The sequence below is a fragment of the Gossypium hirsutum genome, chromosome A05 (assembly GCF_007990345.1).
Source record: "Gossypium hirsutum isolate 1008001.06 chromosome A05, Gossypium_hirsutum_v2.1, whole genome shotgun sequence".
Taxonomy (NCBI): Eukaryota; Viridiplantae; Streptophyta; class Magnoliopsida; order Malvales; family Malvaceae; genus Gossypium; species Gossypium hirsutum.
Window position 1 is genome coordinate 83,805,110 of NC_053428.1, and position 15,152 is coordinate 83,820,261.

Below are 15,152 nucleotides of genomic sequence, written 5' to 3' on the forward strand. Positions count from 1 at the left end.
AGAGCTTTCGACTAATTTTGTACTATCAAATATTGGAATAATATTTGTTTGTTTTAGTACCAAATAAGATAAATATTTTCTATCTATAATGATAGAATTCATTACTACATTCTCATATCCTTCCTCAAAGAATATTAATAGAAACAAAATATTTGGGCAAACACCACATATATGACCAATAATCTTTTATATTACATTGATAACATAAGTTATCTTTACCCTTTGAAGAGTTATCTTGAGAACTCTCATTGTTCTTTTATTTATTACTATGTTCCCACTTTTAGTGGTTCATGATTATATATTTTATTTTATTTATGTTTGCATTCACTTCGGGGAATGCAACAAATCTAGTAGGATAGACTTTTAAACGTCTCCATTGATTCTTTAGTTCATAATCACCATCGCAAACATGTATGGATTTCAAATCAAAATCCATCTATTCATGTTGTAGAAGGCCCATTTCGCCCGGGCCCGTAAAATCATTAAAACAAAAAACACCCCAATAAATAAAAGTCTATTTACAGTTTTACTAGCTCATACAAAAATAAAACCATAAAATAAATAAATCAAAATGGGTCCAATGTCCTTTTACAAACTTCCAAGCCCAAATCATAAACTAAATTAAAAGCCTAAACATTAAACCTAACGTAGGTCCGAATTAAAACTAAACAAACCCTTTAAGCTAAAATTCTAACCCAAGCCCAAATACTAAGTCTAACCCAACTAACCCAAACACCCCAAAATACTCCAAGCCCAAAACACCAATGAAGTTTTCAGCAGGAATCCTAGGTCACTTGTGTTGCAGGACCTCCAGCGGGCTACCACACACGCCTCCGTACAGCCTTCTCTTCCGTACAGTCGAACCTGTGAGAAGAAAAGAATAACAGAATGTAACAGCACCAAATACAATAGAAAAATAGCAAAAAAGCAAAAAAAAATCGGTTTTTGTAATTTTAATTCTTATTTTTTTGGCTATAAAAAGCCATCATCTGTACTGTAAAGTTTACGCATACAAAGAAAAAATTAAAAAAGCAACCAGAGAATAGTTTTTTAAAGTTGATCTCAAGTTTTGTTTCTTTTCTTTTCGATTTATTTCTTCTCTTTTTGTTTGTTTGGGATTTTTAATATGAGAAAATGACACATGAGTTGACGCCGATGAGAGCCCAAACACTTCGAAAACATGAAGGTCCAGGCGAGGGGTCGAACAATGTTGAAATCTTCTTCGTTCTATGAATCTCGCTTTGTTTTTTATTTTATTTTTTGAAAAAATAGCATGAGATTTGAAGTTTTTTTAAATATAAAGAAGAGAAGGGGAAAGAATATACTTACCAATTTTCTTTGGGCGTAGTCGGGGCTCCTCCGTTGGCAAGATCGGGTTACTGTTTGTGCACCATCGGCCACCAAATATGATGGTGGTTCGGCGGCTGTATGCTAAATGAAACCCTAGCATAATGGGTTGATGACTTTGTTTTTTTAATCAAAAGGATTTGCTGTTTTTTAAAAGAAAAATAAATGAGAATGAAGATTTAAGGGTAAGATTTGAAACGGTGCCGTGTAAAAGGGGGGAGATCCGCATGCAAACCCGATCCATAGGCCGGATCCAAGTCTTGGCGCTACGAATGGTTAATTTGCGCGGCTAGTCCTTCGCCTTCGCGTAGACTTTTAATTGATCCTTATTTATATTTTATTTTGTTTTAAATTTTTCCTAGAATTTGCATATCTTTTCAATTTAGCCCGCACCAAAACGCTGTGTTTCGGGGATTTGGATTATTTGTATTTTCAGTCCTCTCACATTGCACACACTGCACATTAGTCCCTATTTCGGTTTCAACAGTTTATTTTATTTTTTAACTGCCCCTTTTAGCTTGATTTTATTTCAATTAAGTTCTTTTTCTCATTTTAATTTGTATAATTCATCATTCTTTTAATTCATTGGGCATTCATTTTTCAAATTTTTTTTTACATACATTTTGAATTGCTTTGATAATTTTACTTTGTTTTTTAATAATAAGATTATGATTTTAAGATCCTCTTTTATATTATATTGTTTTAAAATTTTTTATAATATTTAATTTAAATTACCCTTTTATTAATATATATATAGAAAGTTTATGTTAAAGTTAGTTTCATTCTATGAACATTATTAATCCCATGTTATTTTATATATATAAATTCCTTTTAAATCTATTTGTATATTTTTTTGTTAAAATCTATTATGTATATAGTTCATTCATTAAGAACATATTTTATTATATTTTATTATTTTTATATATTATTTAAATTATTCTTTATCGTATGTATATTGTCAACTTTAAATATATGTTTCATTTTTTTAAAATATTTTGTATATAATTTGATCTAAATTTCTTCTTTCATAACATTTATTTTAATAATTATTCATATATTATTAGTTTTTTTTTATTTTTATACATGTAAATTATATCAAACCCTAGCATGTGTGGTTCATTTTAAAATTTTTCATATATCTAATAGTTTTTGAATGGTTTTACATTATATTAACTCCTAGTTTCCATATTGTTTTGTATAGTACGTGTTGTTTTTTAGTTTTCATATTATTTCATATATTATTATTGTATATTGTTTATTATTCTTTTGTATTATCATTTCAATTGTTATTCATCTATATTTGGAAATTTATTATATTTTATTTTAATTGGTTTCTTTGATTAGATATGTTTTTTAGTTTTCATTATTTTGATTATTAATGTTAGTTTTTCAAAATGGGATGTGAGCTCATTGTTATTGTGTGTATGTTATTTTGTTCTTTATTTTTTTATACTATTTTCATTCATTAGTATAGTACATTATTCATGTATATTGTCCCGTTCTTATAATTTCACCTTTCATTCACGAGTGTCACATTACAATTGAAATTTTCAACTTATTGATCCAAAATTAATTATTTCATTTTATTTCAAGTCAAACTAATGCGTTTTGAGCTAGATTTATAATTGTTTATTTGAAAATTTCCCAAAATAAAGGTAATGTTTGATGTTTGGAAATTTGAAAAATCGTGCCCTAACGTCCTGGGTTTCGATTTTCCGTTTGTCCAAATAATCAAATATTCCTCTTAAATCTCATCCGTGTTTTCTAAACTTCAAAACAAGGCAATGTTCTATGTTTGGAAATCCGAGAAATCGTGCCCTAATATGTTGGGTTTTGGTTTTTCGTTGGACCAAATAGTCGAATATCCTTTTGTAATTTTCAATGCCTGAATTTTTAAAAATCAAGAATTGACTTTGGTTCCAAAGGTTTAAAAGGTCACGTCCTAGTATACTGGATGTGATATTTTTATTCTTTCAGAACAAGAAAATTTTAACATCCAATTCGAGTTCTTCAAATGTTTACAAAGAAACCATATTTCAAAATCTTTTTAAATTTTAGACATAAGAACATTATTTAATCAATTAGGTATCAATTCTGGGTGTAACGTGGGTGCTAATCCTTCCTTGTACGTAATCGACTCTCGAACCCGTTTTCTCAAATTCAGTAGACCAAAGTCATTGTTTTAATAAATCGAAATGCTTTATTAAAATGATCAATCTTAAAGTGACCCAATCACAACTTGAAAAAAAGATTGGTGGCGACTCCATGTTTCATTTTTAAAGTCAATCCCCGCGCTTTTCAAAATAAAAATGGTTTCGACACATGTTATCACGATTAGTCTCCAATTATAATAAATATGATATAATAAATAAATCATAGTAAAATATACCTGAAGATCTGAGTGGTTAAAGGATCTAATGATTACCCATAATGCTCAGGCCTTAATTGAAGATTGAAATTGCAATAGCTCTAAAAGGTAATCGACAACAACTTGTGCAACAGATTTGAAGTGATCGTATTATAAAATAAAAAAGAATCGTATTGATAACGTGTTATAAAATAAAGAGAGATGGAGAGAATAAAGAGCAAAGAAAATATGAAAGTAATAGAAAATATACTTTATTGATCAAAGGGGATGATTACAATGCTTCATCAGAGTCTTTATTTATAGGCATAAGAAGTACAAAAGAAGTATAAAAGAAGTAGAGATCTAATTCTAATAACTATTAGTATTTAAAGTACATTAAAACTTTATCTTGATCATGATAGACATCTACTTAATAAGATATTCATAACAATTTTATCTATTTTTGAAAAATTTTACCTACTTTTATTTTAATTTTTAGAATTTTTTAAATTTTTTAAAAAATTACAATTTTTTATCATTTTATATGTAATCAAAGTCAATTTGATAGAAAGTATAAAAATTGAGGACTAAAATTGTGATTATATCAACTAAAAAAGTGTCATTTAATAGTTGGGTGACAAAAATAAAAATAATTTTGAAAAATTCAATGATCAAACTATAATTTATTTTAGTTAAATGATCGAAACGAAAATTTACCTATAATTTAATAACTAATAATATAGTTTACCCAAAAACTTATAATCTTCTATTATCTAACCTCAATTTGAAAAAACTATATATATACATCTTTACTCAAAGATTCATAGAGTTTTGAAAATTTAGTAATTATTTGATAAAGCATTGAAGTTTTTAAGGTTAATCTATATTTTCTCTCATCTCAGCTTTATGAGATTCATGTACCCATATGATACATGGTATTATGATCCCTATTTATGCAAATTATGTATGTATTATATATGGAGGAATGAATGACAGAATGCAGCTAGCAGACTAAAAGTACATATTTTAAAGATGTCTTTTGTTTTGATTATTTATTTACAACAATATAGATATATTTAGGATCTATCTATATTGATTTGGCGGGAATCCTATCCAGCCACTTCAATCGAGATCCTAATCAAAACTACTGGATGTCCATAATCCAATTTATCATTTAAGTGAAAATTTGTACATTCACCCATCTTAGTTAATATATTATATATAAGCAATAAAGTAGTTGTATGGGAGTAAGCGTTTTTACCCGATGACTTCAAAGACATTCTCAATTTTATTAAAAAAATTAATTATAATGTATTTATATACAACTTTTACTAAGCCGAGAACATTATACAATGAAATCCAATGGTACTAAATAGATCACTGATGACGATCCTTCATGGAAAATGAGGCACACAATCAAAATATAATTACTCCATGCGTAATTGAACTATGTAATATAACATTAGATATAATTTTAATAAAAGTAAATTAAATAATCTACTTTAACTACACTTTTATCCGTTTAAAATTATTAACTAATGTCTAGTAACAACGGGAACAAGTTTCCTAAAAATAACAATTAAAACATTGATTAATCTGCTCCACCTTATAAAAACCAATAAGTACTAATAAATTACAAAATTTATTCTTTTAATCACCTCTTTTCTTTTCTTACTTCAACTTTTTTACATTTGTGAAAGAACAAAATAAAATTCCCGTAAATTACATATTTAATTTTTATATTTCAATTTTAAATTTTAGTCTTGATTCGTATAATAACAATTAAATTTGTTAGTTCAAATTATATTATTAGGTCTATACAATTTGTAAGTATAGATTTAGACCATATTTTTCATTTTTATCACCTTTTGTCTTTATATTTTTTTTAAATTTTTATATTTTAATTTTGAATCAAACGATAGCCATTAATTCCATAAATTAAAATAAAGTTTTTTTTTTGGAGGGGATTTTCTAAAAACAACAAACTGGCATAGTATTACATATACAATAATAAAATTTTAAAAAGAATAAAATTTTACTTAACAAATTTAAATTGAAGTCATAACTAAAATTACAAATTTTAATATATAAATGAACTAAAGTTAATCAAATGAGCAAAATTTGAGTGGTTATTGAGGTTAATGATGAGGCCGCCCAAATTTTCCTAGTCAAATCCGCTAATGGAGCTCACTAATTTTTTTTATCTTGGAAAAAAAATTCCCGTGCCGTCTACGACACCTTTTAACCCCTATTAAATCCGTTGAACGAATTTGGAAAGCCTTTTCAACCTAAGCTAAGCCGCCTCTTCTTTTGCTGTAGACTTTGTTTGATCTTCTCATTCTTTTTGTGTTTTTGTCTGATAATATAGGCAGAGGGTTTAATTCCATTAAATGGAGAATAAATATCAGATGTTCTTTCCTATCTCTTCCCCGGCATCATCAGCAGCTTATGATCCCTTGACAACAAACATTATGGCACCTACTAATCCTCATGTTTTCAACAATTTTCATGGGAATAGTCCAAATGGGTTGATGGATTTGAAGACAGATCAGAAGTTCATCAAGAAAGCTGCAGAAGTGAAGGAACCTGTTGATCAGAATGGGCGCTTTGTTGGGTCTAAAACTGATTATCACTTAAAATCATCAGCTGCTACTGATAAAAAGAAGGAAAAGATGATTAGGAAGCCTAGATATGCCTTTCAAACAAGGAGTGAAGTTGATATACTTGACGATGGATATCGCTGGAGGAAATATGGGCAAAAAGCTGTTAAGAACAACAAATTCCCAAGGTTTTCTTTACGAATATTATCTCCCTTATTATCTTTGCCCATTATGATGCATTTCCCCATTAATCAAAGGGTGATTATGATATTTATGCATATAATATAAAGTTTGTATAGAGTATATTTTGGAGAAAAAATGTTTTCAAACATTATAGACACTCCATTATTATCCACATATCAAATCTTTTCACATTCAAGTAATTAAAAGATATATAATATCTATCAGTTAGATGAGTCAGTAAGGGTCTCTCTTATCTTAACTAGTAGTCAAGAGTTCAATCATCGTCTTAGGTATAAAGCAACTTTAAAATTCGTAACCAGTATTATCTTTTAATGGACCTACAAAAGATGAAAATGCATACCTTTTTTAGAGTATTTGCCTAGGGTTAATAGTTATGTTGAATCATATATATATATACATACATATATAATAAGTTTAGTATTTGGTATATTGATAATATTTTTTTTACAAGTAAAGTTAAGGAATTGAAAAGTATCCTATGAAGATATCGTAAAATAAGAAAAAAATATTTTAATAAAATAGACAGATGAACATTTTTAAATATGCTTGTGAAATTAAAAAGAAAATACATTATCAATATATCAAATACCATCTACATATATTCTAGAGCTAAATTTGACAAGATTTTTAGAGAATCAAAATAACTATGAATTGAAATTTAGTTAGTAGGTGATGTTGATAAGTTAGAAAAATGAATATAAAAACAGTTATTAGGTATTTATAACTTAGAATAAGAAATTAAAACAAGGCTTTTTACTGCATTTAAGAAAATTTTATCTTACAACATGAACATGTTTTGAGCCCTTAGATGCAGTGATGGTTTGACGCAATTTGGTCATAAATCTGGTTTTAATGAAGTCATATTATTAAATTAATTTGTTTTTTTTAATTTTATATTTCATATTGTTTTCTTCATTTATTTATGCTCTTGAATTTGAATAATTTAATTTTGATATATAATTGATTGAATTAGTTTAATGTATTTTTGCATAATTTACTTAAATCAAATGTACATTGTTAGACATTTTATGTGTTAGTTAATATGGATGCCCTTTTTATTCAGATATGTATTATTACTATAATATTTTTTAAACTTAATCTTTTTTTTTTCTTTTTCTTTTTACTTTTCCATAATTTTTCCAATCATTTACAACCAATTCAATGTATGAAATATTCAATAAAAGCTTTGGTTTCATTTTAGAAAAATCATAATAAAAGTAAAGTATGTTTTATTTATTAATTCCATATTATAAATATTGTTGATGTAATTTAAAATTTTATTTGTTATTTTTATATTTTAAAGAAAATGTGATATTCAAATTTGAAAGAGTTTATCTTAGAAAAAATAAACTAATTATGTAAGTGGGTTATTTTCTTCCTTAAAACTGCCTTATAATAAAATCCCTGCAATTTTATTTTTGGAACAACACAACTATTTTACATTTTATTAGTTATTTTTATTTAATTAAGTGGTCTTCAAAATATTCCATGCAACCTAGGAAACCAATGATGTTCCTTCTCCAATTGATCACCAAGCTATTCCTCTTAATCCCAATAGATGTCAAACTACAATATGATGTAATATATTAACTGGTGTTCAAAATAATTATGAAATTATTAATGCATGATTTTTGTTATGTACAGAAGCTACTATCGGTGCACACATCAAGGATGCAATGTAAAAAAGCAAGTCCAACGACTAAGCAAGGATCAAACTATCGTAGTGACGACTTACGAAGGAATACACACTCATCCTATACATAACCCTACCGACAAATTTGAACATATCTTAAGTCAGATGCATGTTTATACACCTCTTTTCAAACCCATCCATCTTTAGCTAATGTATCTCTATGCCCTTTCTTTTTTACATTTCCAAATAAACACATGCTCGTATATCTTGATTTACTCCTTCCCTATGGAATAGTTAATAATACTGTATTTTTTCTTACATTTTTTCTTATAACTATAGGAAGTAAATTCAAACTTTAAACGTCATATATGAGCATTTGGTTTAACGAAAGTATGATTACGTTTCGTGATAGGATTACAAGAATGTAAGCCGAAATGTAAAATTCAAGTGTTTGTTGGCGAAATGTATGATTACCTAAAACCACATGTTATTAAATTGTCCTTGTTATAGAATTTGTTTTATTTTAACAAGTTTAATTCCTTTAATATTTTTTAGTCTCAACTTTTCATAAAATTATTATACAATTCTTACTTTTTATCATCATTTATATATTAATAAGTAAATATATAATGTCAAATAAAATTATAAATCATAATTATAATAATTCATGAAAAATGATTGCATAACCAAACATAATAATAATTATAATTATAACCATAATTAAAGCAATAATAAATAAATTATTAGAGTAAATATAATAATTTTAAAATTTAAAGTATTATATCCAGTGTAAAAATATATTTTATTTTAATTAGTCTTAAAAGCCTAAATCGATTAAAATAATAAAAATAAAGGGTAAATTAGTCTAAAAATTAAGATTACGCTTGTAATCTAAAATGATTAGAGTATTTGAGAATGTAAGATTATGGAGTGATAAGAATATTGAGAATTCAAACAATGTGATCTTATTCTGGAATGTAATATTTTAGTAGGATATTTAGATAATTTGGCTTTGAAATATTAAAGAATTAATCATATGCTATAAAGGCTATTTTTGCCTATCATTTTGACTTCATTTTTCTTTTTTCATTTTGCAGTTAGTATTGTTCCGTAGCTCACTTTAGGTAAGTTTTAGTAAAAAAACCAAAAACAACTTTAGGTTCGAAGTTAGGGAATAATTAATGACTATTATACGTTAACCTGATTTTTAAAGAAGTTATAATATATAATTAAGGTATTGTTTTTCCCTTAAATTTAGTGAAAACAATTAAATATAAAATTCAAACAGGGTATATATTAGGGTTAATCTATATAAATATGCTGAACAAATATTATTTTAAAAATTAGACTCAATTTCTTAAAATTACTAATTTATGCTGTTTTTGGAGAGAAAAAGCAAAACGTGCCTTGTAGGACACATTTTCAGGAGAGAGAGAACAAAAACGCATCCTACAGGGCGCATTTATCAGTGAAAATACATCCTGTAAGACACGTTTTCCTTTCAACAGTAACTTTTCTAATGGCTAGTAAAGCTCCAATAGCCATAAAAATTCCTATATAAACCCTTCCAACCTTCATTCTTTTCAACCAAATACTCCATACTCATTCTTCCTTCCTATATTCTCAATCTTCAATCTTTAATCCCCAATTTCCAATTTTATATTTTTAATCTTTAAATTTTAATTTTAGATTTTTAAGTTTCAATTTCAAATTTTCAACCCTCAATCCTCAATTATTTTTTTAAATTTTATTCTCTTCGATTTATTTTTTTCTTATAAATTTTAAATGGCAAATCAACTTATTCGTTTGGATGACAAGCATATCTCCCACGTTCAATTACAAATGGTAAGGAAATTTATTAAATTATTTAAATTCAAATATTTAATTATTATGTTGTTTAGATTATTATTTTTTATGTTTATATACTCGGCCCGAAGATCGGATTTTGGAGACGTACATAGACAACTTAAGTAAAGGTGCACCGAAGGTCATTCATAGACACTTACGAGATGTAGGCTTTTTATACGTGGCTCGCATGCTCGAGGGATTGGATCCCTCACTCATTAGTGCTTTGGTCGATAGATGGAGACCGGAGACGTACACATTCCATCTTTCTTGCGGCAAGTGTACAATTACACTCGAGGACATCAGTTTAAAACTTGGTCTACCAATCAATGGGGATGTCATTAGTGTCGATTGGAGCGCAAAATGCAAGCAACTACTAGGGAAGCTACCGAACAAGTTTAGAGGTTGTAGCACCCCAAACCCGGCCCAGAAGTTGTAGCACCCCAAACCCGGCCCAGAAGTTATGGCCGGATCCAGCATGCCACATCAAAAACGTAAAGAAAAAAAATTTTCCATTCTAAGTCCAGAAAATCGTACTTGATGTTCAAAAGATTAATTCATTAAAGGTTAAAGTGAATGGAAGCTGTGCACCAGGTAGGAAACCGGAAAAGAGGTGGTGAGTCCATCGGACTGCTTAAGTACCAAGCTCCCTTCGGATCCAATCCTAGACATGCATACCGCCATTGCCACACCTTAACGTCATGGATATTTCTAGGAAACCGATTTGATTAAGTCATTTTTAGGAAAAGTGATTAATTTTGGAAAAATACTTTCATTGCGGAAGCTTTACTTGTTGTCGTGCTATTTTGAAATCAATTGTTGTTTTTGAAAACGCGCCCTAAAGCTATCCAATTTCAACAGTTAAAATAAGTATTACCTATCTTAGTAATACATATTAAAACTATAAAAAATAATTAAGCGGCCTTATTACATTTAAAAGCCCAAAAACTTCAAACGTAAATAAAATGATGTCCAGTTCACCAGAAGAAAATCAAACTTTCAGAACGGGTGGCCACTCTGAATTCCCTCACAGCTCCAAGCCCACTATGGTTGGGGATTTCCTGCGTGGATGAAAATAAAAGGGGTGAGTTTGGGGAAACTCAGTATGTAAGGAAAACCCATTCAAAGCCCAAGTCAGCTCAAGCCTATTAGGCCTAAGCCCATTCAGGTAACAGTGGTACTGGACCAGAACCCTTTTCAGATTACAATAAACTGGGCCTTAGCCCCTTATTTAGATAACAGTATGGCCCATAAGCCCATTTCAAAATACATGCAACATCAATAACATATGCAAGCCCATTTGGGGAGACTACTCAACCCACCAACCACTACACTCCACCCGTACCAGCCATACACTCCATGTGGGGAATAGCTCAACCCACCCAGCCCAACACTCCACAGTTGCAGCCTTGCTGCTCAGTTAACAGTAAATTGAGGCAAAGCCTCCAGTATGTGGACAAGCCACTTTCAGTACTTCCTCCTCAATATCCCAATCCCATGCATCAAATAATAACAACATGGCATGCAGTAAATAACAACAGTCAAACATGCATTTAGGTCAATTTAACCCTAGGGGTATTTCGGTAATTTATCTACTAGGGGTAAAACTGTAAATTTTCTACTTTTAAAGGTATTTCAGTAATTTATCTATTTTAGGGTTTTTCATGCATATTCCTACTTTTCACGTACTAACAAAATCACGTACCGAGGGTTCTTACCGAATTGGGCCCGTTGGCCCATCATTCCAATTTTGGCCCATTAAGCCCAAAAATATCGAGGGCACAGAAATCATGCACTTTGCAGTCCAAACATTGCAGCTTACCAAAAACATTAATCGATTTACCTCACGAGCACTCGCACACTCGCAAATCTACAAAATACCAGTTTTCGGCATTTCGGCTTTTCGGCTTTTGCCGATCCAGACTAAGAAAGAGGGTGTTAGTTACACACCTGTTTGCGATGATATGCTGACGAGATCCACACACGAACTGCCTACAATTGGATTACTAACACGTTAATCTAACTATTCAAATACAAACTACGTATTAACCCCTTACGATATTCGGCCAACCACACCTACAGATCATAGTAAGCTTATAAGAAAACAATAAGTAACTCATTAACAAATTTTTGTCAATGTTTACCACATAATCATAATTTCACTGCAAGCTGTCTTCCTGAGCAACAGACACTAAATCATTTATAACTGGAGCTACGAAACTCCAAATCAAGTTCCGTTAATTTTCCTTGAAAATAGACTCATATATCTTCTATCCATAAAATTTTCAGAATTTTTGGTTTGGCAAATCAATACCAGATTTTTCTCAAAGTTTCGCATGTTTCACTGTTTGACTAATCTGACCACTCTTCATTACGAATCAAATTTCTCATTGTATAGAATTAAAAATATGTTCTCGTTTATTTCATTTGAAACTAGACTCAACAAGATTTAATTACATAATCTATTCAGCTTCTAATTCATCTTCCACAATTTATGGTGATTTTTCAAAGTTACGTTACTGCTGCTGTCCCAAGCAGATTTATTACCAAATTCACTCTTTCACACATAACTTGCATGCATGTTATTTAAACATGTATATCACCAATCAATCATCATATATCTATGATTTTACTTAAGTATAATCTCCATTTCATCATTTTAAAGCACAACATGTTAGCCGATTTTTCCCTTTAGCATCTAAGGCACATGCATGTTCATTTGTTTGGCTCAACTTCACCTATCTTCCATTTTTCATCAAAAGAACATGAAACAACAACAATTTCTTTCATTTTAATTCACGACCAAATGCTCACAATACAACCAAAAACCAAAATATGCTTCAAGAGTTAAGGTAGAATCAAGAAAAACTCATGAACATCAAGATAGAAGCAAACTACCATGAACTTACCTTCAATTTTCTTCCCCAAGTGACCAAACATTTAAGAGCTTTCTCCTCTCCTTTCTCTTCTCTAACTTTAGGCTATGATGAACAAAGATGGACAAAACTTTGTTCTTTTCACCCATTTTTCTTTTAATAAAATTTCATATTTCATCCATTTAATTCTTTAATACAAAAGACATGAAATTCCCATCATGGAACATTTACCTAAACCATTATCATGGAACATTTACCTAACCCATTATCATGGAATATTTACCTAATCCATTGTCATGGAACATTTACCTAACCCATTATCAATTTGTATCAATTTGTACCATAAATTATGGATATTAAGTGCTCATATTGTCTACAACAACATGATGGCTAGCCACTTAATGTAAAATGGGAGGTTTGTCATGCAAAACCTCCTATTTTGCACTCCTATTTATTTGGCCACTTCAATTTAGCCTATAGCATTTTCAAACATTTTCACATAGGTTTTATTTCATAATTTCACCCCCTTTTTCTTATGGACCAAAAATTAACTAAAATTGTCGGGTTCTATCTTAAGCTTGGGCCTTCTAGAGGCCCACTAACATAATTAAACCTATGCCAACATTCACAGAATTCCCGAAAATTGGGGCGTTACAACTCTACCCTCCTTAAAGAAATTTCGTCCTCGAAATTTACCTAATCCAAACAGATGAGGGTATTGCTGTTGCATCGTCTCTTCTGGCTCCCAAACTCAGAAGTTTCCCCTTCCTTAACTTGTTGAAAACGAGCGACCAAAGACTCATCGTTCAACTATTTTTCCTTAATCTGATCCACCCAGGTTGGCCTCACTTGCAACTCAGCCAACAGACTTCCATCATCATACAGACTCAAACGAGCAAACATTGCTCTCAGATGAGATACAGCTCTACGACTTAGAGCATCGGCTACCACATTAGCCTTGCTTGGGTGATACTCGATCGAACAGTCATAATCCTTAAGCAACTCAATCCATCTCCTTTGCCTAAGGTTCAGCTCCTTCTGAGTCAACAAATACTTAAGACTCTTATGGTCAGTGTATATAATACACCTTTCTCCGTACAAGTAATGTCTCCAAATCTTAAGTGCGAATATCACTGCTGCCAACTCCAAATCATGAGTCGGATAGTTCCCCTCATGAGGCTTAAGCTATCGTGATACATATGCAACCACCTTACCCTCTTGCATTAACACGCAGCCCAAAATCATGTGTGATGCGTCACTGTACACAGTAAAATCCTTCCCAGACTCCGGCTGAATTAACATAAGTGCTTCAGTCAAAACTTTCTTCAACTTCTCAAAAGCTTCCTGCTGTTTCTTAGTCCATACAAAAGGTACTCCTTTCCTTATGTGTTTTGTTAGAGGTGCTGCCATCACAGAAAAACCTTCCACAAACCTTCTGTAGTATCCTGCCAGTCCTAGAAAACTCCGTATTTTTTACACTGACCTAGGCGGCTTCCACTCCAAAATCACTTCAATTTTTCGAGGGTACACCTTAATCCCTTCGGCAGAGACCACATGTCCTAAGAAGGTTACCTCCCTTAACCAAAAATCACACTTGCTGAACTTCGCAAAGAGTTCCTTCTCCCTTAACACTTACAGCACTATACGGAGATGCTCATCATGTTTTGTTTCAGTTTTAGAATATACCAGGATATCGTCAATAAAGACGACTACGAACTGATCTAAAAATGGTTGGAACACACGATTCATCAGATCCATAAATGCTGCAGGAGCGTTCGTCAGTCTAAATGGCATAACCAGAAACTCGTAATAACCATACCGAGTCCTGAATGTCGTCTTTTGGATATATGCCTCCTTGACCCTTAACTGATGATATCCAGATCGAAGGTCGATCTTGGAAAATACAGAAGCTCCTTTAAGCTGGTCGAATAGATCGTCAATCCTTGGCAGTGGATACTTATTCTTAATCGTCAGTTTGTTCAACTGGAGATAATCAATGCACATCCGCATCATCCCATCCTTCTTTTTCACGAATAGCACCGGTGCTCCCCATAAAGACACGCTTGGCCTAATAAAGCCCCTATCCAACAACTCTTGAATTTGAGCCTTTAACTCCACTAACTCCTTCAGTTCCATCTTATAAGGTGCGATGGACACGGGCGCCGTTCCAGGCAACAAATCTATTCTAAACTCAACTTCTCGGTTCGGAGGCAATCTTGGAAGCTCCTCCAGAAAAACATCTTGGAACTCCTTTACGGTCCTAACCTTATCCACTGTCAGTCCCTCCTCTTCCGACTGAC

The 15,152-nt window shown here is 30.9% G+C and overlaps 1 protein-coding gene and 1 long non-coding RNA gene across 2 annotated transcripts; one reads left to right on the forward strand and one right to left on the reverse strand.

The window, feature by feature from the left end:
* Nucleotides 1–537: 537 nt before the first annotated feature.
* LOC107961134 (uncharacterized) lies at nt 538–1,869 on the reverse strand. Its single transcript, XR_001701188.2, has 2 exons — nt 1,330–1,869; nt 538–864 (listed from the first exon to the last, which is right to left on the reverse strand). It is a non-coding gene; the product is annotated as an uncharacterized lncRNA (long non-coding RNA).
* Nucleotides 1,870–6,007: 4,138 nt separating this feature from the next.
* On the forward strand, nt 6,008–8,600 carry LOC107961135 (probable WRKY transcription factor 75). The gene is made up of 2 exons (XM_016897364.2): nt 6,008–6,482; nt 8,143–8,600. The coding sequence occupies exons 1-2, from the start codon at nt 6,085–6,087 to the stop codon at nt 8,336–8,338; spliced, it is 594 nt and encodes a 197-aa protein (XP_016752853.1). The 5' UTR covers nt 6,008–6,084; the 3' UTR covers nt 8,339–8,600.
* The last annotated feature ends 6,552 nt before the right edge of the window (nt 8,601–15,152 follow it).

What these genes read in the sequence shown, in the direction of transcription:
- LOC107961135 (XM_016897364.2), top strand. Translation starts at nt 6,085, where the DNA reads ATGGAGAATAAATATCAGATGTTCTTTCCTATCTCTTCCCCGGCATCA. An exon ending in AAGAACAACAAATTCCCAAG is followed by an intron (nt 6,483 to 8,142) that starts GTTTTCTTTACG and finishes TGTTATGTACAG; the next exon opens with AAGCTACTATCGGTGCACAC.